At 45.7% G+C, this 24284-nt stretch overlaps 1 protein-coding gene across 1 annotated transcript in view; it reads left to right on the forward strand.

The window, feature by feature from the left end:
- Window positions 1-9623: 9623 nt before the first annotated feature.
- Window positions 9624-24284, forward strand: part of FDX1 (ferredoxin 1) — a 31764-nt gene continuing 17103 nt past the window's right edge. Inside the window, exon 1 of the mRNA XM_075337426.1 lies at window positions 9624-9789. Coding sequence (XP_075193541.1) covers window positions 9659-9789 — 131 coding nt within the window. The 5' untranslated portion in view covers window positions 9624-9658. The remainder of the gene's footprint in view (window positions 9790-24284) is intronic.

The raw sequence follows: 24284 nt of genomic DNA on the forward strand, positions 1-24284 counted from the left end.
CTTTTATATATTTACATGTGTGGATTAGTTTTCTAAATGCTGATACATAATATAATATATACAGTATATATATATATATATATATATATATATATATATATATATATACACACAGTGGGTACGGAAAGTATTCAGACCCCTTTAAATTCTTCACTTTTTGTTTCATTGCAGCAATTTGGTAAATTCAAAAAAGTTCATTTTTTTCTCATTAATGTACACTCTGCACCCCGTCTAGACAGAAAAGCTGAAATATCACATGGTCATAAGCATTCAGACCCTTTTCTCAGTATTCTCTAAATGGGCCATAGTCAGCAGTGGGGGCCGCAGGGATCTGTGCTAGGAGCGATTCTTTTTAATTTTTTATTAATGACCTTGTGGATGGGATTGATAGTAAAGTGTCAGTCTTTTCTGATGACACCAAACTATGTAGGATATTAAAAACTGACCTTGAAAGTACAATATTACAAAAAGATCTGGATAAGATGACAGAATGGGCAGATACTTGGCAAATGAGATGTAATGTTGATAAATGTAAAGTAATGCCCCTAGGACGGAGTAATCCTATAGCTGCGTATACATTAAATGGAAGTAAACTCGGGACTACAGAACAGGAGAAGGACTTGGGTATTCTCATTACAAATAAGCTGAGCAGCAGCACTCAATGTCAGGCAGCAGCTGCTAAAGCAAACAAGATTTTAGGGTGTGTAAAAAGAGAGATTAGATCCCGTGATCCCAACGTATTGTTACCCCTCTATAAATCACTTGTAAGGCCACATCTGGAATACGGGATCCAGTTTTGGGCTCCACATTTTAAAAAGGACATTCAGAAGTTAGAATCAGTTCTAAGGAGGCAACTAGACTACTACAAGGAATGGAGGCCTCCCATATGATGAGAGGTTGAAAAAGTTAGATATGTTTAGCTTAGAAAAAAGACGTCTCAGAGGAGATCTCATTTATATGTATAAATACATGTGTGGTCAATATAAAGGACTGGCACATGACTTATTTCTTCCAAAGACAGTACTAAGGACCAGGGGGCATTCACTGCGAGTGGAAGAAAAGCGATTCCGACAGCTAAATAGGAAAGGGTTCTTTACAGTTAGAGCAGTCAGACTGTGGAATGCCAACCACAAGAGGTAGTAATGGCAGATACTATAACAGCTTTTAATAAATGGCTGGATGATTTCCTCACTACACAACATTGTTGGTTATAAGTGACTTGGGGACAAAATGTAGAACTGGTGGAGGAAGGTTGAACTAGATGGATTTAGGTCTTTTTTCCACCAATGCAACTATGTAACTATGTAACTATGTAAGGCTGGTTTCACACTACGTTTATTTAACATCCGTCCATAACGTTTTTTTAGCGGAAAAACGGATCCAGTGCAAATGCGTTTTCACTTCAATGCATTTGCAATGGACTCGCGTTAACATGCGTTCACCTGCGTTTGCGTGCGTTATAGTGAGGATCCAGCGACTTGCAGTTTTTTAACATCTTTCAAAAACGCTACTTGTAGCGTTTTTGAGCTGCGTCCAAATACTGCAAATTGCTGGATCCTGACTAAACAGCACGCAAACGCAGGTGAACGCTGGCGTGCTGATAGACAGGATCCTGCTTGCTCTACTGAGCATGCCCAGAACCAGTCTCGTGTGATCTGTCTGTCTCTCCTCCTCCCTCCCTCACCCTCTCTCTCTATCTCTGTCTTTCCCCCTTCCTCTCCTCCCTCTCTCTCCCACCTGAGAGCTGCGGACACTCGTAACCAAGGTAAATATCGGGTAACCACTTCTCTTAGTTACCCGATGTTTACGTTGGTTACATGTGCAGACAGCCCTGCTCCTAGCAGCTGCAGACACTCGTAACCAAGATAAATATCGGGTATCCAAGCCCGATGTTTACCTTGGTTACGAGCGTCTGCAGCTGTCAGAAGCCGGCTCCCAGTCTGGCACGTTTAGTTCCCCTCACTCCCGATCACATGACTCCAATGCCCGCCCCTAAACATCCAGTGACAGGATCCTGCAAAATAACAGATGCGTTTGCATGCGTTTTTTGCTGTAAAAGCAGGATCCGCTTTTGCAGCAAAAAAACGTTCCTGACGCATGTTAAAAAAACGTAGTGTGAAAGCAGCCTAATTGAGTAGAAGTCCCCTTTTGAGCTAGTACAGCCATGAGTTTTCTTGGGAATGATGGAACAAGTTTTTCACACCTGGACATGGGGATCCTCGGCCATTCTTCCTTGCAGATCCTCTCCAGTTCCGTCAGGTTGGATGGTGAACGTTGGTGGACAGCCATTTTCAGGTCTCTCCAGAGATGCTCATTTGAGTTTAGGTCAGGGCTCTGGCTGGGCCAGTCAAGAATGGTCACAGAGTTGTTCTGAAGCCACTCCTTTGTTATTTTAGCTGTGTGCTTAGAGTCATTGTCTTGTTGGAAGGTGAACCTTCGGCCAAGTCTGAGGTCCCGAGCACTCTAGAAGAGGTTTTCTTCCAGGATATCTCTGTACTCGGCCACATTCATCTTTCCTTCATTTGCAACCAGTCGCCCTGTCCCTGCAGCTGAAAAACACCCTCATAGCATGATGCTGCAACCACCATGTTTCACTGTTGGGATTGTATTGGGCAGATGATGAGCAGTGCCTGGTTTTCTCCACACATACCGCTTAGAAATATCACCAAAAAGTTCTATCTTCATCTCATCAGCCTAGACAATCTTATTTCTCATAGTCTGGGAGTCCTTCATGTGTTTTTTTGCAAACTCTATGCGGGCTTTTATATATCTAGCACTAAGGAGAGGCTTCCATCAGACCACTCCTCCATAAAGGCCTGACTGGTGGAGGGCTGCAGTGATAGTTGACTTTGTGGAACTTTCTCCCATCTCCCTACTGCATCTCTGGAGCTCAGCCACAGTGATCTTGGGGTTCTTCTTCACCTCTCTCACCAAGGCTCTACTACCATGATTGCTCAGTTTGGATGGACGGCCAGGTCTAGGAAGAGTTCTAGTGGTCCCAAACTTCTTCCATTTAAGGATTATGGAGGCCATTGTGCTCTTAGGGATCTTGAGTACTGCAGAAATTCCTTTGTAACCTTGGCCAGATCTGTGCCTTGCCACAATTCTGTCTCTGAGCTCCTTGGGCAGTTCCTTTGACCTCATGTTTCTCATTTGGTGTGACATGCACTGTGAGTTGTGAGGTCTTATATAGACAGGTGTGCGCCTTTCCAAATCAAGTCCTATCAGTTTAATTAAATAATTAAACACAGCTGGACTCCAATGAAGGAGTAGAACCATCTCAAGGAGGATCACAAGGAAATGGAAAGCATGTGACTTAAATATGAGTGTCTGAGATAAGGGTCTGAATACTTATGACCATGTGATATTTCAGTTTTTCTTGTTTAATAAATTTGCAAACATTTCTAAATTTCTGTTTTTTTTTATGTCAAGATGAGGTGCAGAGTGTTCATTGATGAGAAAAAAATGAACTTTTTTGAATTTACCAAATATATATATATATATATATATATATATATATATATATATAGTGAATAACTGTAAAGCCTGCTTTACACTCTGCAATTTCTCGTGCGATCGCAGTTGCAATCTCACCCGCCCCCTTCGTTTGTGCGTCACGGGCAATTTGTTGCACGTACTTACCTTCCAAACGACCTCGCTGTGGGCGGCGAACATCCTCTTCCTGAAGAGGGATGTTCGGCTTCACAGCGACGTCACACAGCGGCCGGCCAATAGAAGCGGAGGAGCAGAGATGAGCGGGACGTAAACATCCCGCCCACCTTGTGGAGACACGGGGCTCAGTGGGTGCTCTCGTCCACTAAAACCCGCCGCCTTTAGAAAGACAGCGTGGCTCAGGGCTCATCCCCACTGAACGCCGGCCTCCTTAACCGTGGGCGTAACACTACTCAGACAACACAGGGTGAGGGAACCACAATAATTAGACTTTATTGGATCCCCAAACAATTAACGGCACATAACACATAACCAGCAAAACACACAAATGTAACAGGCAACAGAGTCTCCTCCTTCCGCTGGCTCACCAGGGATTTAGAATGTCCATGCCTCAGAGCTTCCAGGGCTATCCACTCCAATCCAGCAGCACCCCACTTTTGGCGGGCACCCACCGAGAAAGGAATAATGCCAGATTTAGGAAGCTCTCTGAGGTCTGCAAAGTCTGTAACTGGTGACTGAACTGTCCCAACCTGAGTGTCCTCCTTAGGTAGTCCTGGAATGATGTTACAATCCTGGCAGCCGGAGTCGAAATCCCTAGGCTGTGGATATGGTCTCCAACCGGCACCGGAGTCCCTAGATTGAAGCCATAAGATATCCTGATCCTCTAGTCAGCTCCAAAGAGCTTAGACTGGATCCATCAGCATCCATCAACAACCTGGTGGCTTAAAGAAGTCCTTTTTATAGCCACAGCCTTCCACTTAGATACACTGCGTCCTCATCGATTGGTTGGACAAGAGCGCCTCTCCCATTGGATGAATCTCAAGCTGCATGGACAATGTTCATCCAAATGATGTCTACAGAAAGACTGAGGGTATACATATGGAGCCTGCAAGTCTACAACTAGACAATGGCTACTAAGGTAATCACATTAGCAATACACAACTACAATACAATGATTACTGGAAGAGTCTGGAGATACAATAGCTAAGCAAACATGAGGTACTACACAAAAGAACAATAAGTCTGGCTGAATGTTAAGAAACTTTAACCCATGAGAGGCATTGGGTGTCCATGTCGTCACACACCTCCTTCCTTCCGCATTGGCGGCGGCTGCAGGTAAGCTGCAGTTCATCGTTCCCAAGGTGTCACACGGAGTGACGTGTGCTGCCACGGGAATGATGAACAACCAGAGCACAGAAGGACGTTCGATATTTTGAAAATGAACGACGTGTCAACGAGCATCGATGAGGTGAGTATTTTTGCTCGTTCACAGTCGCTCATTTGTGTTACACGCTACGATATGTCAAACGAGGCCGGATGCGCTTCACTAACGACGAGACCCCGACGACATATCGTTTGATATATCGTAGTGTGTAAAGCCCGCTTAAAGCGCGAGGTTAAATTTTCCCCTCAAAACAGTTTATGACGTTCCCTGAGTCATGAGGTGGTTGTGCAAAAGCTTGTGATTGTAAATGCGATGGTGCGGATTCCTTTAGTGGACACACACACACACACACACACATATGTGCTGTCCCTACAGCAGTCGAACTGCTTGGATCCGAAGTTGCTGTGGCTCGAGGGTCTCCGGACCCGGGGGCTTGCGGCCACTCAAATGTAAGGGGAATATTTACAGGGAATAAATGTTCATGACGCCACCTGCGGGTTCCGGTAAGGGGAGAACCGCTGCTGCCGAAGGGAGTACCGGGGCTGATGGTGTGGGGCAGCTAGGTGTCAGTCCCTCCGCAGGTAGGGAAGGCCTCGGATAGTGGGGAACTTGGTGAACGGGTGGCTTGGCCTTGGGAAGCAGGGTGCAGGGGTCGGATTACTCACTGCGGTAGTCGTGGTGCTGGATGTGATGGAATAAGCAGACACTCGCACAAATGGTAAACCAAAGTCTCTAGGCACCCCAGTCTCTATGGGGGGGGGCCTGTCCAGGTCCCGCTCCCACCAGTGTCACTTGGTATGTCCGGAGCCCTTCTTCCATGCAGAAATTGATTTGACCAGTGTGGCCCCTCGGCTTGAAGCTTTCGGGGCCCCGCTACCCATGTGTATGGCAGCTGTGCTCTTTGTGGCTGGGACTTGGGATTTTAGTGGGTTGTGTGTTTTGGAGAACCCTATCCCCCGCGTTGTGCTGATGCCTTTAATCTCTTGGCGAAAGTTCATAAAGAGACTATCCTCCACAGGTTAATTACCAAGGCGCTTGAAGCTCTTCCCTTATCTAGGGTCCTGTACCCCGCTGTGCTCGGTACTGGTAAGGTGGCTGGGCTTTCTGGTGCCAACAGTGCTCCTAGACTGTGTCTGTTACACTCCTGTCCAGTGTTCCTGATACCGGTCCATGGCTCCTGTGGTCCCGGACCACCGTCTGCGACCCAACCTGTCGCCTACCTGGGAGCTCCAACTCCACAGCTCCTCACTCTCTGAGGACTAGCACTGTATTAACTTTCTCCTCTTCCACCAGTCTGCCTGACCCCTAGGTGGGCGGCCGTGCTCCAACTTGACCAACCCACTGGTGTGTCTGTCCAGCTCTGCTGTGAGGTGTGATTGGGATTTGTAGTACAGATGTTAGTGACACTGTTGATGGGAACCTTGAAAATCTGTTCTTAGGAATGAAGAGATGTTTAATTTCTTTATTTTCTCCTTGTTGCCAAGGAGAACAGTCACTGCTGTTGTCTATCAGTGGTGTCTGTATTTGTAGGCGAGGAGCGCAGCACTTACAAGGTCTTTCTAAGGCTACTTTCACACATCTGGTTTTTGCTCTGCGGCACAATACGGCGCTCTGCAGAAAAACCGCAACCGTTTTTTTTGCCGCCGGTTGCGGGTTTTTTTTGCATAGACTTACATTAGTGCCGTATTGTGCCGCATGGACTTGCGTTCGGTTCGGTTTTTGCCGCATGCGGCAGATTTAGCCGATGCCGCGGCCGGATGGAACGTTGCCTGGAACGTTTTTGGTCCGGCAAAAAAATCGCATCGCGCCGCATCCGGCCGCTGCGGCGCATTTTTCAATGCATGCCTATGGACGCTGGATGCGGCGCGATGCGGAAAAAAAAAACCGTATCCGGCCGCCGCATGCAGTTTCTTCCACTGCACATGCTCAGTAGCATGCCGCAACCAGAAAAAAACGGACGGGCCGCATGTAAAAACTTATGCAAAGGATGCGGTGTTTTCGCCGCATCCGTTGCATAGGTTTCACAGCCGGATTGAGCCGCACTGCTAAAACCGGATGTGTGAAAGTAGCCGTACACAGTTTGTAAATGCTTCTCTGAAGTGAGCAGGAGCCAGCCATGCCGATCACCTATAGAGCTTTTCTGCTCCTTGGAGGCTGCCTGGTGTAACGTCACACGAGAGCGCACAGCACGGGCCAATGGCGTAACCATGCCCTGGTCCAAACTGGCAGTCATAAGTTGACAGGAAAAAGGGGGTAGGGGCGTCATTTAAGTTCTCACCCTAAGCAACAGGAGAGCTAGAATTGACCCTAAACCTCATGGCTTTTCATAGTGTGATTTTGTTCTCCACCTACATTTCCATTATGTTCAAATAAAGTATGTGAGCTTTACGGTAAGTCCTGGATATCTGCAATTATTGGAGGAAAGGTCTAATGGGAAGACTGAGAAAGGAGCACGGGGGTAAATGCACCGAATCTAGGGGGAGCCTGGAAGGAAAAAAAAGACAGGACCATGAAATACAAGATTATATAATATAATGTAATAGAAAATAATGATAGACTGTACATCCACTACAGTTCAAAAGTTTGGGGTCACCATGAAAAAATCATACTTGTATTTATCAGATGAGTTGCATAATGAATAGAGATTATCGTCCAGACATTGACGAGGTTAGAAATAATGATTTTTACTTGAAATAATAATTTTCTCCTTCAGACTTTGCCTTCACAGAATGCTCCTTTGCAGCAATTCCAGCTTTGCAGACCTTCGGCATTCTAGCTGTTAATTTGTGGAGGTAATCTGGAGATATTTCGCCCATGCTTCCCCCTCCCACAAGTTGGATTGGCTTGATGGGCACTTTTTGCACATCACATGGTCAAGCTGCTCCCACAACAGCTCTATAGGGTTGAGATCTGGTGACTGGGCTGGCCACTCCATTACAGATAGAATACCAGCTGCCTGCTTCTTCCCTAAGTAGTTCATGCATAATTTGGGGGTGTGCTTTGGGTCATTGTCCTGTTGTAGCATGAAATTGGCTCCAATCATCCGCTTTCCACAGGGTATGGCATGGCATTGCAAAATGGAGTGATAGATTTCCTTATTCAAAATCCCTTTTACCTTGTACAAATTTCCCACTTTACCAGCACCAAAGCAACTCCAGACCATCACGTTACCTCCACCATGCTTGACAGATGGCGTCAGGCACTCTTCCAGCATCTTTTCAGTAGTTCTGCGTCTCACAAATGTTCCTCTGTGTTATCCAAACACCTCAAACTTCAATTTGTCTGTCCATAACACATTTTTCCAATCTTCCTCTGACCAATGTCTGTGTTCTTTTCCCCATATTAATCTTTTCCTTTTATTAGCCAGTCTCAGATATGGCTTCTTCTTTGCCACTCTGCCCTGAAGGCCGGCATCCCGGAGTCACCTCTTCACTGTAGACGTTGACACTGGCATTTTGCGGGTACTATTTAATAAAGCTGCTACTTAAGGACCTGTGAGGCGTCGATTTCTCAAACTAGAGACTCTAATGTACTTGTCTTGTTGCTCAGTTGTGCAGCGCGGCCTCCCACTTCTCTTTCTACTCTGGTTAGAGCCTGTTTGTGCTCTCCTCTGAAGGGAGTAGTACACACCGTTGTAAGAAATCTTCAGTTCCTTGGCAATTTCTCGCATGGAAGATCCTTCATTTCTATGAACAAGAATAGACTGTCGAGTTTCACATGAAAGTTCTCTTTTTCTGGCCATTTTGAGAGTTTAATGGAACCAACAAGTGTAATGCTCCAGATTCTCAACTAGCTCAAAGGAAGATCATTTTATAGCTTCTCTAATCAGCAAAACTGTTTTCAGCTGTGCTAACATACTTGCACTAGGGTTATAAAGGGATTTCTAAACATCCATTAGCCTTCTAACACAGTTAGCAAACACAATGTACCATTAGAACACTGGAGTGGTGGTTGTTGGAAATGGGCCTCTATACACCTATGTAGATATTGCATTAAAAACCAGACGTTTGCAGCTAGAATAGTCATTTACCACATTAATAATGTATAGAGAGTATTTCTGTTTAATTTAATGTTAGCTTCATTGAAAAAAAAAGTGCTATTCTTTAAAAAATAAGGAAATATCTAAGTGACCCTAAACTTTTGAACTGTAGTGTATATATAATGTGATATATATGATATAATGCAGTATGATACGCTATATAAGAGATGATATGATATGTGGTATAATATAGTCTAATATAATAGATAAGAAATAATATGAGAGGAGGTAATGTAGTATATAATATAGTATAATATACCATATAAGACATGATATGATAGGCTGTAATGTGGTATAGAGTTGATAAAGATATACTATATTATATACTATATACACTATATTAATACTCATACTACACTATATATACTATATTATATACTATATTTATAAAAAAAATACTATCCATTTATACTATACTATATAGTAGATATACAATATTTATAAAGATATTTATAAAGTTTGTAAGATATGGTGATAAGATGTAAAATGATGATACAATATGACATGATATAATGTGGAATAACATAACACATACTATATAAGATATACTATACTGTGATATATTACAGTATAACACAATATATAGGATATAATATATGAGGTGTGATATAGGATACTCCAGGCCGTATATTACCTGTCTCCTCACCTGTAATTCCACTCTAGAGAGCGCCCTCTGCTGGCCGCCTGCAGAATTCAGGGGAGCAGTGGGCGGAGCTCGCAGGCCCCGCCCCTCCTTGTATAACATTGCGGCAGTGACTGGTTCCGGGCTCACAGGCTCGGACATGGCAGCAGTGCGCAGACTGTTCTCCGCCTCCCGCTGTCTCCTGGCCGTGGCTAGGAGCGGAGTGTCCGCGGGGCAGCGGCCGCTGAGGGCTGTATGGTGTCCGGGGGCCGGAGCTGCGCGGCTCTTCAGGTAATGGCCGGTTATATCCCGGTGACCCCGGCAGCTCGTCCTTGTCACCGCCTATAGCCGGCACTGACAGCAGCGTCACACTACTGTCCTAGGGAACTACAGCTCCCAGCGTGCTGTGCGGAGCCGTACGATTGATAACAGCGGAGTCTGCTCGAAATGCTTCTTGGGAGTTGTAGTTTTGGAGACGCTGCTGGCTCCTGATGTTAGTAAGCAGCAGAACTTTTCTTTCTTGTGTCTTATTTGATGTGCTGGCCCTTTTAGTGTCTCATAATCTGGTGACTGATCTGATAATCTGCAGTGCGGGGGTTTCCATGGCTGCTGTCTGCATGACCTGGGCACATGCCAGGACTGACACTCCTCTGTGCCTGGCATCAGAAACACTGGTGTATCTGGGAGATCACTGGTGCCAGTGCACAAGCTCTAATCTGCCCCCAGTTATTGCCAGTGCAAAGGCTCCAGCGGGCCCCCAGTTATTGCCAGTGGGCCCCCTAGATTCCAACCCCTGCATTTATTAGTTATGACCCTGATCCAAGAGACACTGGGCGCTGGGGGTCCCAACTATAGCTGCAGAGCCCTGCTGTCCTCTGTGGATACGAGGAGGATGGATATTAGGGAATTGCACTGCTAGCGATTGTCTGATATGCTGCTACTTGCAGGGGGCGCTCAGGTTTCTGTTTACCCCTGGAAGATTTCCATATGGTAAAGTGCCGGAGACAGGAGGCTGCGGTTTGTGTGAACCCTGTCCTTGCACAGTGTAAATTTTGGTGCCCTCTAAATATCTCAAAACACAGCCATTAATGTGTAATCCACTGGCAACAAAAGTGAGTACACCCCCTAAGTGATAATGGACAAATGGTGTGGGAAGTATCAATATTTTGTTGCCACTGTTATTTTCCAGCTCTGCTCTCTTGGGCATGGAGGTCACTAGTGTCACAGGAGCCACTGGATCCTATTCCATCCTCCATGACATCATCACGGAGCTGGTAGATGTTAGACTTTGCGCTCCTACACCACCACAGATGCTCAATAGGGTTTAGGTCTGGAGACTCTTGATCAGTCCTTCGCCCTTAGTTTCTTTAGCGAGGCCATAGTGGTCTTGAAGGTGTGCATGGGGTTTATGTTGGCATACTGCCCTGCATCCCAGTTTCCAAAGGGAGGGAATTGTGCTCTGCTTCAGTATGTCACATGTTGACATTCATGGTTCCCTCCATGATCTGTAGCTCCCCACAGCCGGCAGCCTTCATGCAGCCCCAAACCATGACACTCCACCACCATGCCTGACTGTAGGCAAGACACACTTGTCTTTGTTCTCCTCACATGGATGCCGCCACACATGCTTGACACCATCTGAACCAAATAAGTTTTAGTCTCATAAGACCACAGGACATGGTTCCAGTAATCAATGTCCTTAGTCTGCTTGAGGAAACTGTTTGCAGGCTTTCTTGTGCATCATCTTTAGAAAATGCTTCCTTCTGGGACGACAGCCATGCAGACCAATTTGATACAGTGTGCAGGGTATGGTCTGAACGCTGACAGGCTGACCCACCTCTGTAACCTCTGCAGCAATGTTGACAGCACTCATGTCTATTTTGGAAATAGAACCTCTGGATATGACGCTGAGCACGTGCACTCAGCTTCTTTGGTCGCCCATGGCGAGGCCTGTTCTCTTCTGAGTGGATCCTGTCTTGTTATACTCCTGTATGGTCTTGGCCACCGTGCTGCAGCTCAGTTTCCAGGTGCTGGCATTCTTCTAATAGCATTGGGCACAACATCTTTAACTCAAGGATGCGGCTATTGATCTGTGAAGCTCTTTGGGTCCGTGTGCTGTTTGGAGAAAATGAGGCATCACAGACGTGTGCCGGTGTAAATGTTCCCCAGCTCACCTCATATGTACTTATTTCAAATGTACATTTTCATATTAATTATTGGCCACAACGATATGTTGAGAGATAATGTTTCTCTCAAATACCTTGTGTTGGCAATATTGCCTGTGAGCGGCACTACTGCGGACTGCTGTTCCCCATCGCTTGACCCCTGGGCTCATCAGAGATCCGGTGATGTCAGGTGAGCAGGAAGTTGATGGGACATCACTGCGGCTGGTTCCAGTCTCCCTTGGTCACTGGGCTGTGGGTGACGTTTCACCGCTCAGCACAGCCCAACGTCATAGCGCAGCATGTTGCGCACCCCCTCTCCTTCATTGCAGAGCACGCAAGCAGGAGACATGCTGGGCTGTGACGAGCAGTGTAATGCTGCCACAGCCCAGTGACTCACGACAGGGGCCGGCTGTGGAGATGTCGGGTGAATGGGAAGTTGACGTGACATCAACGGATTCCCGAGGTCACGGAGCACGGGGGTCAGGCGATGGGGCAGAGCGGTCCGCAATAGCGCCACTCACAGGCAGTATTGTCAACACAAGGTATTTGAGAGAAACCTTGTTTCTCAACATAATATCGATGTGGCCAATAATGAATATGGGTGAATCACATCTTTAAATCCAATGAGCATGTTAACGTTGCAGCAGTTAAGGCTCTTCAGCTTCTGTACTTTTCTGATCCTCGCTGTCAATGAATAGGTTCCCCCATGTGTGTACCTCCATAGGCCGAAGACCCTTGGTGTATGGTCAAGCCAATCACGATGGATGGAGGGATGGATGGAGGGATGGATGGAGGGATGGATGGAGGGATGGATGGAGGGATGGATGGATGGAGGGAGGGATGGAGGGAGGGATGGATGGAGGGAGGGATGGAGGGAGGGAGGGATGGAGGGAGGGATGGAGGGAGGGAGGGATGGAGGGAGGGATGGAGGGAGGGATGGAGGGAGGGATGGAGGGAGGGATGGAGGGAGGGATGGAGGGAGGGATGGAGGGAGGGATGGAGGGAGGGATGGAGGGAGGGATGGATGGAGGGATGGAGGGATGGAGGGATGGAGGGATGGAGGGAGGGATGGAGGGAGGGAGGGATGGAGGGAGGGAGGGATGGAGGGAGGGAGGGAGGGATGGATGGATGGAGGGATGGATGGATGGAGGGATGGATGGATGGAGGGATGGATGGATGGAGGGATAGTTGTCTTGATTCCTCATGACTGGTGTTAGTCATGCTGGTTTTGATGAACTGGTGGAGTGCAAGTTGCATAGTGGTGTGTGCCTCCATGTGCTCCTCACAACAAATATTACTCAAGTTGTGAATTTATTCGAGGCGTGTGACAATGGCAAGTAAAATGGCAATTAAAATCTTGTGCAGTGTTGTTCAAACATTTAGTAATCTTATTTTAAAGTGATCTGTCATCAGGTTTTTGCTATGTAATTTGAAGGTAGCATGAGGTGGTGGCTGAAACAATCATTCCAGTGATGTCACTTATTAGATGGTGTAGTTTCACCACAATGAGTGTTTTATCAGCAGGAGATTATCACTGCAGGACTAGGTCTAGTGTGCTTCCCAGTCCAACCTCGTCTCCAGCAGGGATTTAGCAGCTCACTGTTACTAAACAATGTTCATGGAAAGCTGTGGTGTGGCTGGGGACAGCTTTCTGAGCTCTTCTAAATCTTACTCTTAATTGTGTCACAACTACTGCACCCAGTAAAGTAAGTGATACATCTTTGGAATCAGTCTATGCCTTGACGTTATGCCTTTCCCAGATGAGGTAAAAATAAAGGTGACCGATTCCTTTTATAGCTTTTTACACTAGTTTTCTGGTGTAAAGACTTTGCAGATTCATTGCCTATTTCTACAGAACCACTGATTAACATTTCAGATAGGTTTGTGTGTGGGTTGTTTTTTTTTTTTTGTTTTTTTTTTCTCTCTTTTCTTTGAACATCATTGATGTCTAAGGCTGTGTGCAGATGTTGCATTTTTGCCAGGTTTTAATTATTTTTTTTTTCCTGCAGATTTTCACATCTGCGAGGATATCCTGGCAAAGTCTGAGAATCCTGAAGTGTTTTGCACACGTTTATGATTATTTTTTTTTTTCCCTCTTGCATTTGCACCATTAGGCCCTTTGCGCACTAAAAAAAGGATTTTTCTCAATTTTCTTGAGAAAGATTAGCACACCTGCGGTCAAAAAAACACACCAATAATGCATGCATTTTTGGTGCGTTTTTTCCGCAGATTGGTCCCTGCTTTATTTTACCATTTATCTATGGCAAAAAAACGCAGGTACCTGCAGAACAGAAGTGACATGCTCATTCTTTATCTCAAGAAATTCTACAGAAAGAATGTTCTTGAGAAAAAAAAACGCAGTGTGCGCACAGCTTTTTTTTTTTTTTTTCCTTCATGGGTTTTGCTGGAAAATGTCTGCAGAAAGGTTACAACCATTTTCTCAAGAAATTTCTGCAGAAAAAAACGCAAAAAAAAACCGCAGGTAAAAATAGTGTGTGCACACTGTCCTTAAATGCAATGAAAAAAAACCTCCTTGCAAACCGCTGCAAAAATCCACGTTTTTTCAGACGCATTTTTCCTCTTAGTCCCTGTGCACACGCTGCGGATTTACCGCAGAAAATGTGTCTAACATTGCTGCAGTCATTCCCCAGCAAATCCTATGGGTTTGAAAAACTGCTGTGCGCACACTGCAGTTTTTTGTTTTTTCATACCCGCTGATTTTCTGCTGCAGAATTAATGAGCATGTCACTTTATTTCCGCAGGTACCTGCGTTTTTTGCCATAGAAAATGGTAAAAAAACCGCGGGGACCAAATTGCGGTAAATCCGTGGCAAAAACGCAGGTGCGGAATTCTTTCAAAGGGTCCGGTTTTTCCTTAAGAAAATCAAAGTGTAGACTGGAGGAAAAACGGGTTTAAAACCGCGCTAGGAAACCACGAGCAAGGATGTAAATGAATATTTTTCTTTTATTTAGATAATTCCAACGCGTTTCGGAGACCCATCTGTCTCCTTCCTCAGGGAAAAAGAATCTTTTCTTTCCCTGAGGAAGGAGACAGATGGGTCTCCGAAAAGCGTTGGAATTATCTAAATAAAAGAAAAATATTCATTTACATCCTTGCTCGTGGTTTCCTAGCGCGGGTTTTAAACCCGTTTTTCCTCCAGTCTACACTTTGATATCCTTTGCTCAGACACGGGGCCGCTGCTGAACCACTAAAGCACTCATCCACGTTCTCTAAGGGGTTGTGACTGGCACAACTCAGCCAGGTGAGTGTGTTTTAACCCTTTTTCCCTCTGCCATTTAAATCGGGTAAGACCCTATTGCGCCTTTTCTCTCCTACTACAGCTTCTCCTTAAGAAAATGGCACTTTCTAGTGCGCACATAGCCTTAAGACATACAGATTTGGGTGCAGATTGTCTGTAATGTGTGCACAAGTGCTGGGAAACATTGAGATGCCGCCTTCAAAAAGAGGCAGAATAAATTAAATAAAACTGTACTTCATGTCAAACAATGCAAGGAAAAATATACCTTGTAAACGACCCTTTTATGTAATCTTGTGGGTTTTTTTCTTAGAAAAAACATTTAAACATTCACATATAAAAGTTAAATTCTTTTTAAAATTAAAGTAAAAAAACTGCACAGATTGCTGTTTGATATTTGGTACGGGCACTTGCAGAAAATGTGCACGATTTTAGTCCAGTGCTGATCCGTCTTAAGGCCGGCTTCTCACTTGCGATTTTCTGGCAGTAGTGCAATGCGAGAAATTCCCGCATTGCACTCGGACACATGTTAAACAATGAAGCTGCTCTCATCTGCTATATTTTTTTTCAGTCCAAATCGGACTGAGAAACAAATCGCAGCATGCTGTGTTTTATACAGTTTCTCGCGCGAGTCTCTCCAATGCAACTCTATGGGAGCATGAAAAAAATGCATGTCACACGGACCGGCACTCACACCATCCTAGTGAAATTCGTTTTTCTAAATACATTAATTGCATGTTTCTCAAAACACTGGAAATGAGAGGTCTCACAATGTCGGTCAGAGATTGACATTCTGAGACCTCACTCATTTCCAGTGTTTTGAGAAACATGCGATTTAAATATCAGTATCGCCCTATCGCCCTATCGCCCTATCGCCCTATCGCCCTATCGCCCTATCGCCCTATCGCCCTATCGCCCTATCGCCCTATCGCCCTATCGCCCTATCGCCCTATCGCCCTATCATCGCCCTCCCTGCTTTCCCCACCCACCGGCGCCAATGATTGGATGCAGTCAGACACGCCCCCACCGCTGAGTGACAGTTGTCTCACTGCAACCAATCACAGCTGCCGGTGGGCGGGTCTATATAATGCAGTAATAAATAAATAAATGTATAAAAAAACGGCGTGCGATTTCCCCCCCCAATTTTAAAATTTTGATACCAGCCAGGGTAAAGCCACACAGCTGCAGGCTGGTATTCTCAGGATGGGGAGCCCCCCACCCTAACAATATCAGCTAGCAGCTACCCGGAATAGCCACATCCATTAGATGCGACAGTCCCGGGACTGTACCCGGCTCTTCCCGAATTGCCCTGGTGCGGTGGCAATCGAGGTAATAAGGAGTTAATGGCAGGAGGCCCATAGCTGCCACTAAGTCCTAGATTAATCATGGCAGGCGTCTCTCCGAGATACCTTCCATGATTAACCTGTAAGATAAAGAAAATAAAGACATACACCAAAAAATCCTTTATTTGAAATAAATGAGAAAAAAAAACAACCTCTTTCACCACTTTATTAAAATCCCCAAATACCCTTCCATGTCCGACGTAATCCACAGAGGTCCCTCGACGCTGTCAGCTCTGCTACATTGGAAGCTGACAGAGCGGTCACAGACCACGACCGCCCTCTGAGCTCCCCGCAGCGACTGAAGTGAGTCACGCTATCAGCGATGACGTCACTCAGGTTACTCGTGGCCACAGATCTCAGCGGGAGGACTGGAGCTGTGGCCGCGGTTAACCTCAGTGACTGCACCGCTGATAGCGCGGCTCACTGCGGTCACTCAGGGGATTTGCGGTCACCGGCGAGATCTTCACCGGTGACCGAAAATCAGGGGCCATGCCACACGGACAGAGCCACGGGATGACTATGAAGTCGGGTGACGTTCATCCGACTTCATTCTGATCGTGCGGCTCTATCTGTGTCTGCTGTCAGCGGCCATTCAGCTCTGCTACATGGCTCTGCCTGTGTCTCTGCTGTCTGCTCTGCTAGCCTAGAAACAATTAAAAAAAAGTATCGCACTTGCATTGCACACTGACCTAACGTGAACTAAAATCGTTCGAGTTTTTTTTCAGGCAACTCGGACCGATTTTTACACGCATAAGTGTGTTTCCAGCCTTATACCGCATACAGTCCACTTCTCAACGTCCCTGCCCAGCCATGTGGACAGGGGTTGTCTTCATTAGCAAGCAGCATTTAGGCTGTGTGCGCACTTTGCGTTCAGTTACTTGAAGTTGTAAACGCATCCCTCTGGCAGAATTTGTCTTTGTCAAATTTGGTTTTGACCACAAAAACGCTATAAATACGCGTGGCGTTTTTTGCCGCGTCTGTACCGCGATTTACATGCTTTTTCATTGCTTAAAGTCAGATGCATTTTGAATACAAATACACTGCTAAATAAAGTTTAAATATAAACACTATGGGGGGAAAAAAATGATTACCAAATATCATTATTAACCCCATTACGACAGCCTTACGGAGATAAACGGCGGCAGAATCAGGTCCTTATTCTGATCCGCCGTCTATAAACAGCGGTCAGAAAAAGGTAAATGGCGCCCCCCAGCGTCAGAAAATCTCCAGGGTTTCAGCTACCGGGGGTAGCTGAGAACCCTGGAGATCATGATTCTGGCCGGTCTTTTCCGGTCCCCGCTCACATGATCACCGGTATACACACCGTATACCGATGATCATGTTATAGTAAATCACAGCGCCGGTAAACAATGATTTATGTTTGATCATGCCAGATGGGAGATAAATCTCCCCCTCCGGTCCCCCCGGGTCGCTGAAGTGCCAATATCCAAAATGGCGGCGCGCACACGTGCCATCACACATGCGACAGAAAACCCCTCCCCAGGCCCTGCCAGGTCACCCCCTATTCCCACCCCGGTGTTCCCCGTACCTATCGGAGCGCTGATCCCCCCCCCCCCCCCCCCCCCCCCCCGCGCCCCCTCCTCCTCCTCACAGTGCACACCGGTCACACTGCAGAGCGCGGCTGTCAGCTCCACTTCCTGCTTTGTCTTCAGAGACGCTGGCTGCTGCTGCTGCTGCACGGAGTCTGCAGCTGTGACCCGGGGAGAGTGGGTGCAGATTCTTTGCACCCACTCTCCTCAAATGGAGGGTCTGCACTCCTAGAAAATGGGGGACACGTTCCCTGAACGTGCCCCCCATATTCTATAAGATCGTGGGACTTCCAAAATGGCTTACAGGAGATTTTTTTTTTCTTTTCAATAAATTGGTCAAAGAGGGATGGTTGGGGAGTGTTTTTTCAAATTTTTTTTTTTTTTTGTATTACTGTCAATTAGTTATGTCTGGTATCAAATAGACGCCGTGACATCACTAATTGCTGGGCTTGATGCCAGGTGACATTACACATCTGGTGTCAACCCCATATATTACCCCATTTGCCACCGCACCAGGGCAGCGGGAAGAGCTGGGGCGAAGCGCCAGGATTGGCGCATCTAATGAATGCGCCACTTCTGGGGCGGCTGTGGCCTGCTATTTTTAGGCTGGGAAGAGTCCAATAACCATGGCTTTTCCCACCCTGAGAATACCAGACCCCAGCTGTCAGCTTCACCTTGGCTGGTGATCTAATTTGGGGGGACCCCACGTTTGTGTTTTTTTTTTTGTTTTTTTTTTATTATTATAAAATTTTTTGAAAAAAACCAGCTTGGGGAGCCCTCCAAATTGATCACCAGCCAAGGTGAAGCTGTCAGCTGTGGTTTGCAGGCTACAGCTGTCTGCTTTACCCTTGCTGGCTATCAACAATAGGGGGGACCCCACGTCATTTATTTTAATTTTTTTTTTTTTTTTTTTTTTTTGGGCTAAATACAAGGCTAGGCACCCTTTAGTGCCACATGAAAGTGACTGAAGGGCGCCAGCTTAGAATATGCAGGGGGGGTGGGATGTTATATGTGTTTGACATCTATCCATTCATCCATTGTAGCATTTTAGGCTGTGTGCCCACAATCAGGGTTTGCAGCGTTTTGGGTGCAGTGTTTTTCCTGCGTCCATAATGCTGCATTGTGTAGTAGAAGCACAGTGGAAGGATTTTTAGAAATCCTATGCCCAATGTGCTTCTTTTCTCTGCAGCATAAACCGACCTGTGGTGCAGCTTCCGAGCCTCAGCATGTCAATTTATGCTGCGGAGACGAGAGTGTTCTCTGCACGTAGAATAGAGCTAAAGTCCACAGCAGCCTGAACCCAAATCGTGGGCACGGGCAGCTGCGTTCTCCCGTGGACAACACTCACATCTCTGCAGGAAGGCTGACACGTTGTACTAGATGCCGTGTCGCTGGATCATGGCCACATAGCCTAACAGTGAGAAATGTGTTGCTACAGCAACATTTTTGTGAAGTACCTGTGGAATCAAAATGCTTTTCCGAAATGGGGTCACTTGTGGGGGGTTTCTGATGTATAGGTACCCAAGGGGCCCTGCTAATGTGACATGGTGTGCGCAATTTATTTCAACTTTTCCAAAATTCAAATGGTGCTCCTTCCATTCCATATATCCTCACCATATATCCAAACAGAGGTTTTTGCGCACATGTGGGGTATCCCTGTGCTCATAAGACATTGGATAACAACCTGTGGGATTCATGTTTTGTTGTTGCCTCTTGAAAAAGTGAGAAATTTGATGCTAAATCAACATTTTTGTGAAAAAATGAAAATTTTCAATATGGCAACCTAAGCTTATCAAATTCTGTGAAGTGCTCGTGGATTCAAAATGCTCACTATACACCTAGATAAAAGCCTTAAGGTGTCTTGTTTCCAGAATGGGGTCACTTGTGGGGGAGCTCCACTGTTTACGCACCTTAGGGGCTTTCCAAATGCGACATAGCGTCCCGCTAATGATTCCAGCCAATTGTGCAGTCATATGGCGCTCCTTCCCTTCCGAGCCTTGCCGTGCACCCAAACAGTTGATTTTCATCACACATAAGGTGTCAGCATACTCAGGAGAAATTGCACAATATTTATGCTGAATTTTTTTCCTTTTACTCTTGATAAAAAAAAAAAAGCTGTCTGGTTGAAGTAACAATTTTGTTGTAAAAATGTATTTTTTTTTTTTTTTTTTTTTTTATTTTCACAGCTCAACATTATAAACTTCTGTGAAGCACCCGAGGGTTCAGGGTACTCGCCAAACATCTAGATAAATTCCTTGAGGGTCTATTTCCAAAATGTGGCCACATGTTGGGGAGCTTCACTGTTTAGGCACCTCAGGGGGCTCTCCAAATGCAACATGGCATCTGCTATTGATTCCAGCCAATTTTGCAGTCAAATGGCACTCCTTCCCTCCGAGCCCCGCCGTGTGCCCCAACAGTTGATTTCCACCACATATAAGGTATCGCCAAACTCAGGAGAAATTGCACAATAAATTTCATGGTGATTTTTTTTCCTGTTACCCTTGTGAAAAAAAAGCTACCTGGTTGAAGTAACAATTTTGTGGTAAAATTTTATTTTTTTATTTTCATGGCTCAACGTTATAAAATTCTGTGAAGCACCTGGGGGTTCAGGGTACTCACCAAATATCTAGATAAATTCCTTGAGGGGCCTATTTTTCAAAATGGAGTCACTTGTGGGGGGTTTCTGCTGTTTAGGTACCTTAGGGGTCCTCCAAATGTGACATGGTGCCCGCAATCTTTTTCAGCCAAATTTCCTTTCCAAAATTCAAATATTGCTCCTTCCATTCCAAGCCCTCCCATTTCTCCAAACAAAGGTTTCAGACCACATGTGAGGTATCACCGCGCTCATAAAAAAGTGGGTAACAAACATTGGGGTCAAATTTTTGGAATTACCTCTTGAAAAAGTGAGAAAATTGATGCTAAAGCAACATTTTTGAGAAAAAAATGAAAATTTTCAATATGACAATGTAACGTTATCAAAATCTGTGAAGTACCTGTGGGTCCAAAATGCTCACTATACCTCTAGATAGGAGCCTTAAGGGGTCTAGTTTCCAAAATGGTATCACTTGTGAGGGGTTTCTGCTGTTAGGTACCTTAGCGGACCTGTAAATGCAACATGGTGCCTGCAATCTATTTCAACCAAATTTGCTTTTCCAAAATTCAAATATTGCTCCTTCTGTTCCGAGCCCTCCCATTTGTCCAAAACAGAGGTTTCTGACCACATGTGGGGTATTAACGCATTCATAAGAAAGTGGGTAACAAGTTTTGGGGTCCATTTTGTTGTGTTATTTCTTCTAAAAGTGAATAAATTTGGGGTAGAGCAACATTTTAGGTAACATTTTTTTTTTTGCTTTTTTTTCATTCCACATTGCTTTAGTTCCTGTGTAGCACCTGAAGGGTTAATAAACTTCTTGGATGTGGTTTTGAGTACCTTGAGGGGTGCAGTTTTTAGAATGGTGTCACTTTAGGGTATTTTTTGTCACTTAGCCCTCTCAAAGTCACTTCAAATGTGATGTGGTCCCTAAAAAAATGGTTTTGTGAATGGGAAATTGCTGATGAACTTTGAACCCTTCTAACTTCCTAACCCCAAAAATTTTGTTTCAGAAATTGCGCTGATGTAAGTAGACAAGTGGGAAATGTTATTTATTAACTATTTTGTGTGACATAACTCTCTGGTTTATGGGCATACAAATTAAAAGTTTGAAAATTGCAAAATTTCTGTTTTTTTTTTTTTTTTCTTACAAATAAACGCAAAACATATCGTTCTAAATTTATAACTGTCATGAAGTACAATATGTCACGAAAAAACAATGTCAGAATCACCGGGATCCGTTGAAGCGTTCCAGAGTTATAACCTCATAAAGGGACACTGGTCAGAATTGCAAAAAATGGCCTGGGCATTAAGTACAAAACTGGCTTCGTCCTTAAGGGGTTAATATCTTATACAAAATAGCTAATTTTATTAAATTGATAACTGTTCTAATATTTATGTATAAAATTACGTTAATTTATTAATTTTCATTAATTTATTTGTCGGACTATATGTGTGTGTAAATGGACATATCATGCCCTTAATATAATGTCAAAAACGCATGCATTCATTTGGTCCCAAAAGCATGCTTTCTGCATCAAAAAAGCATGTAAAAAGCTAGGATTTTTAGCATCTCCCTATTTCCCATAGACTTTGCTTGAAAATCAAAACGCATGCAATTTTGCATTGAAACGCTGCAGTTGGAAACGCATGGAAAAAGCAACGTGCGCACATGGCCTTACAGCGATTTCTCCGCCCCCCCCCCCCACAACTTCTATTGTCAGTCTTTAGGCTATGTGCGCATGTTGCGTAACTGCATGCGTCCTGCGTCCCCTGTATAATCTATGGAGATTGTGCAGGAGCCGTGCGCACGTGACTTATTAGAGCGCAGCGCTTTGGCTGCTGCCCGAAGCGCTGCGTTCTAAGAAGTGACATGTCACTTCTTCCGTGCGCTTTGCCTGCATCCCCCGCCCTGTCTATGGGAGGGGCTGCACGATGAGTGCATGGAATCGGCTTTTTTTTTTTTTTTTTTTCCCATTACAAACTGTTTCTGCAGCGATTTGAAGCACATGTGTGCTCTTTAACCTTCGTCCGACTGAGTAGGTACAATTGTAACTATTCCCTTTTTAAATTGCAATATTTTTTTTTTTTTTTCGAAAAGCCGTAGAGGGATGAAATTTCGTGACATCTCAGCAGTTTTGGTCCAGAACATATTGGCCAAATTTCAATAAAATCTCTCCACCCCCCTTCTGAGATGAGGGGTCGAGGAATTTTGGCAAAATTATGCAGCCTGACAGGTTAAATCGCTGCAGAAATTTCTGCAGGGCCAGTACGCAACGTGCGCACAGCCGTGATCGGCGTCTTCCTTCCTCACAGCTGAGGTGGTCCCATCCCTGCAGTGTGGATGCTGAATTCCAGATTACAAGCATCTTTCGATGCCTGCCTTGAGATGGGCAGCCTTGTACCACTTCTCCCTGTCTGAGCAATCCTCTGTGTAAAGGGTTTGGAGTGTAGATTCATGCTGCCGAAACCACAAGGCGTAGGAATCAGAGCTCGGCTGTGTTATTCATTGTACGCGTTACCCCTAAAACTCTGCGGCGTATCAGAGAGAATATACATGAAAAGCTGGCTGGGGTTCATTTTTTTTCTTTCTTCAGTCTTAGTGCCTACACTGCAGATTTATCGCGGAATTTGCTGCGTTTTTCGCAAATTTTTCAAAAATCCGCAGTACAGTGAGTCCCAGCCATCTCCATGGAATATTGGAAGTCTTGTGCCCATGCTGCGGTTTTTCTGCTGTGGAAATAGTGGATTTCCCTGCGGAAAAATCTGCAGCATGTCAATTATTCTTGCGGATTTGGCCAATGCAAGTGAATGTGCCCACAGGGTGGTTTTCACGCGTCTTTGGTGCATATTTGATATTACATCAAGAATATTTTTTTTTTTTTCTCTTTCCCCTCAACCTAATCCTAGCTCTAGTTATACACACAACATACAAAATTCCGCACCAACTTTTGTCCGTGGGCACATAGCCTTTAAAGGTGCACTGGGACGGCACAGCATGATGTGACGCCCTGGGCAAGCCAGGGGTCACAGGTAATGACACCACCACACCCTACACCCCGGATAGGTACACCAAAGCTAAACCAGAAACCCTTGTTGCCTTCCTCCAGGGGCTGATGTCCACACCAGTGGGTGGGCCAGGGGGTTGGCTCCGCCCACCGAGGAGTTCACAGTGCTGGAGGCGGGAAATCCAGGCAGTAGTTAGTGAAGTTGAAGTGAGAGTGAGGTGGGAGAGCAGCAAGTGAGAGGAGTTGAAGTGAAGGAGAAAGTGACAGTTTGGAAAGCCTGAAGTTAGTCCGGGTATGTGCCCCGGACAGAGACAGCAAGGTTAGCAGACGGCGGTGACCGTCCGCAGGAGAGGCTGATCGGAGGTTGCCGAAAGGACCGTGGACGGGTGGTGGCCCGGCGGTACCGGACTGGTATACAAGGAGAAGCCAGCACCATTGGCAGGGGCCTTTCGGATCCCGGCAAGGCTAGGAGTCGCCATGAATTTGCCAAATCCATCAGTGAAGGGGACCTCCGGGTCTCCCAACAACTAAGTCCCGATTGAAGGCAACAGTCCCAACCGTAGGAGAGAGACACCGCCACCACCAAGGCACCAGTTTCTCAGGGCCAGCGCCTGCGGGCAAAGAGGGGCTCCTCCGGCCCATATCCAAGTCGGGGAGCGGGTTACAACCAACAGAAGTACTAGGTGCAGGGAAAGAGACAGTCACCGTTAACTACCGGGGAAAAGCAACAGCAGCCGTCCGTGGGAACAGTCTTTCCAGCCGTGTGTTTTACCGAGAACTGTGTCAACGTCTCAGGCTGAGTGAGTACCACCGTGCCGTGCGGCACAGCGCTGCCCCTGCGACCCTGCATCTCACCAGGCCCCGCACCCGGCCT

This window comes from Anomaloglossus baeobatrachus, chromosome 2, assembly GCF_048569485.1.
Source record: "Anomaloglossus baeobatrachus isolate aAnoBae1 chromosome 2, aAnoBae1.hap1, whole genome shotgun sequence".
Lineage (NCBI taxonomy): Eukaryota > Metazoa > Chordata > Amphibia > Anura > Aromobatidae > Anomaloglossus > Anomaloglossus baeobatrachus.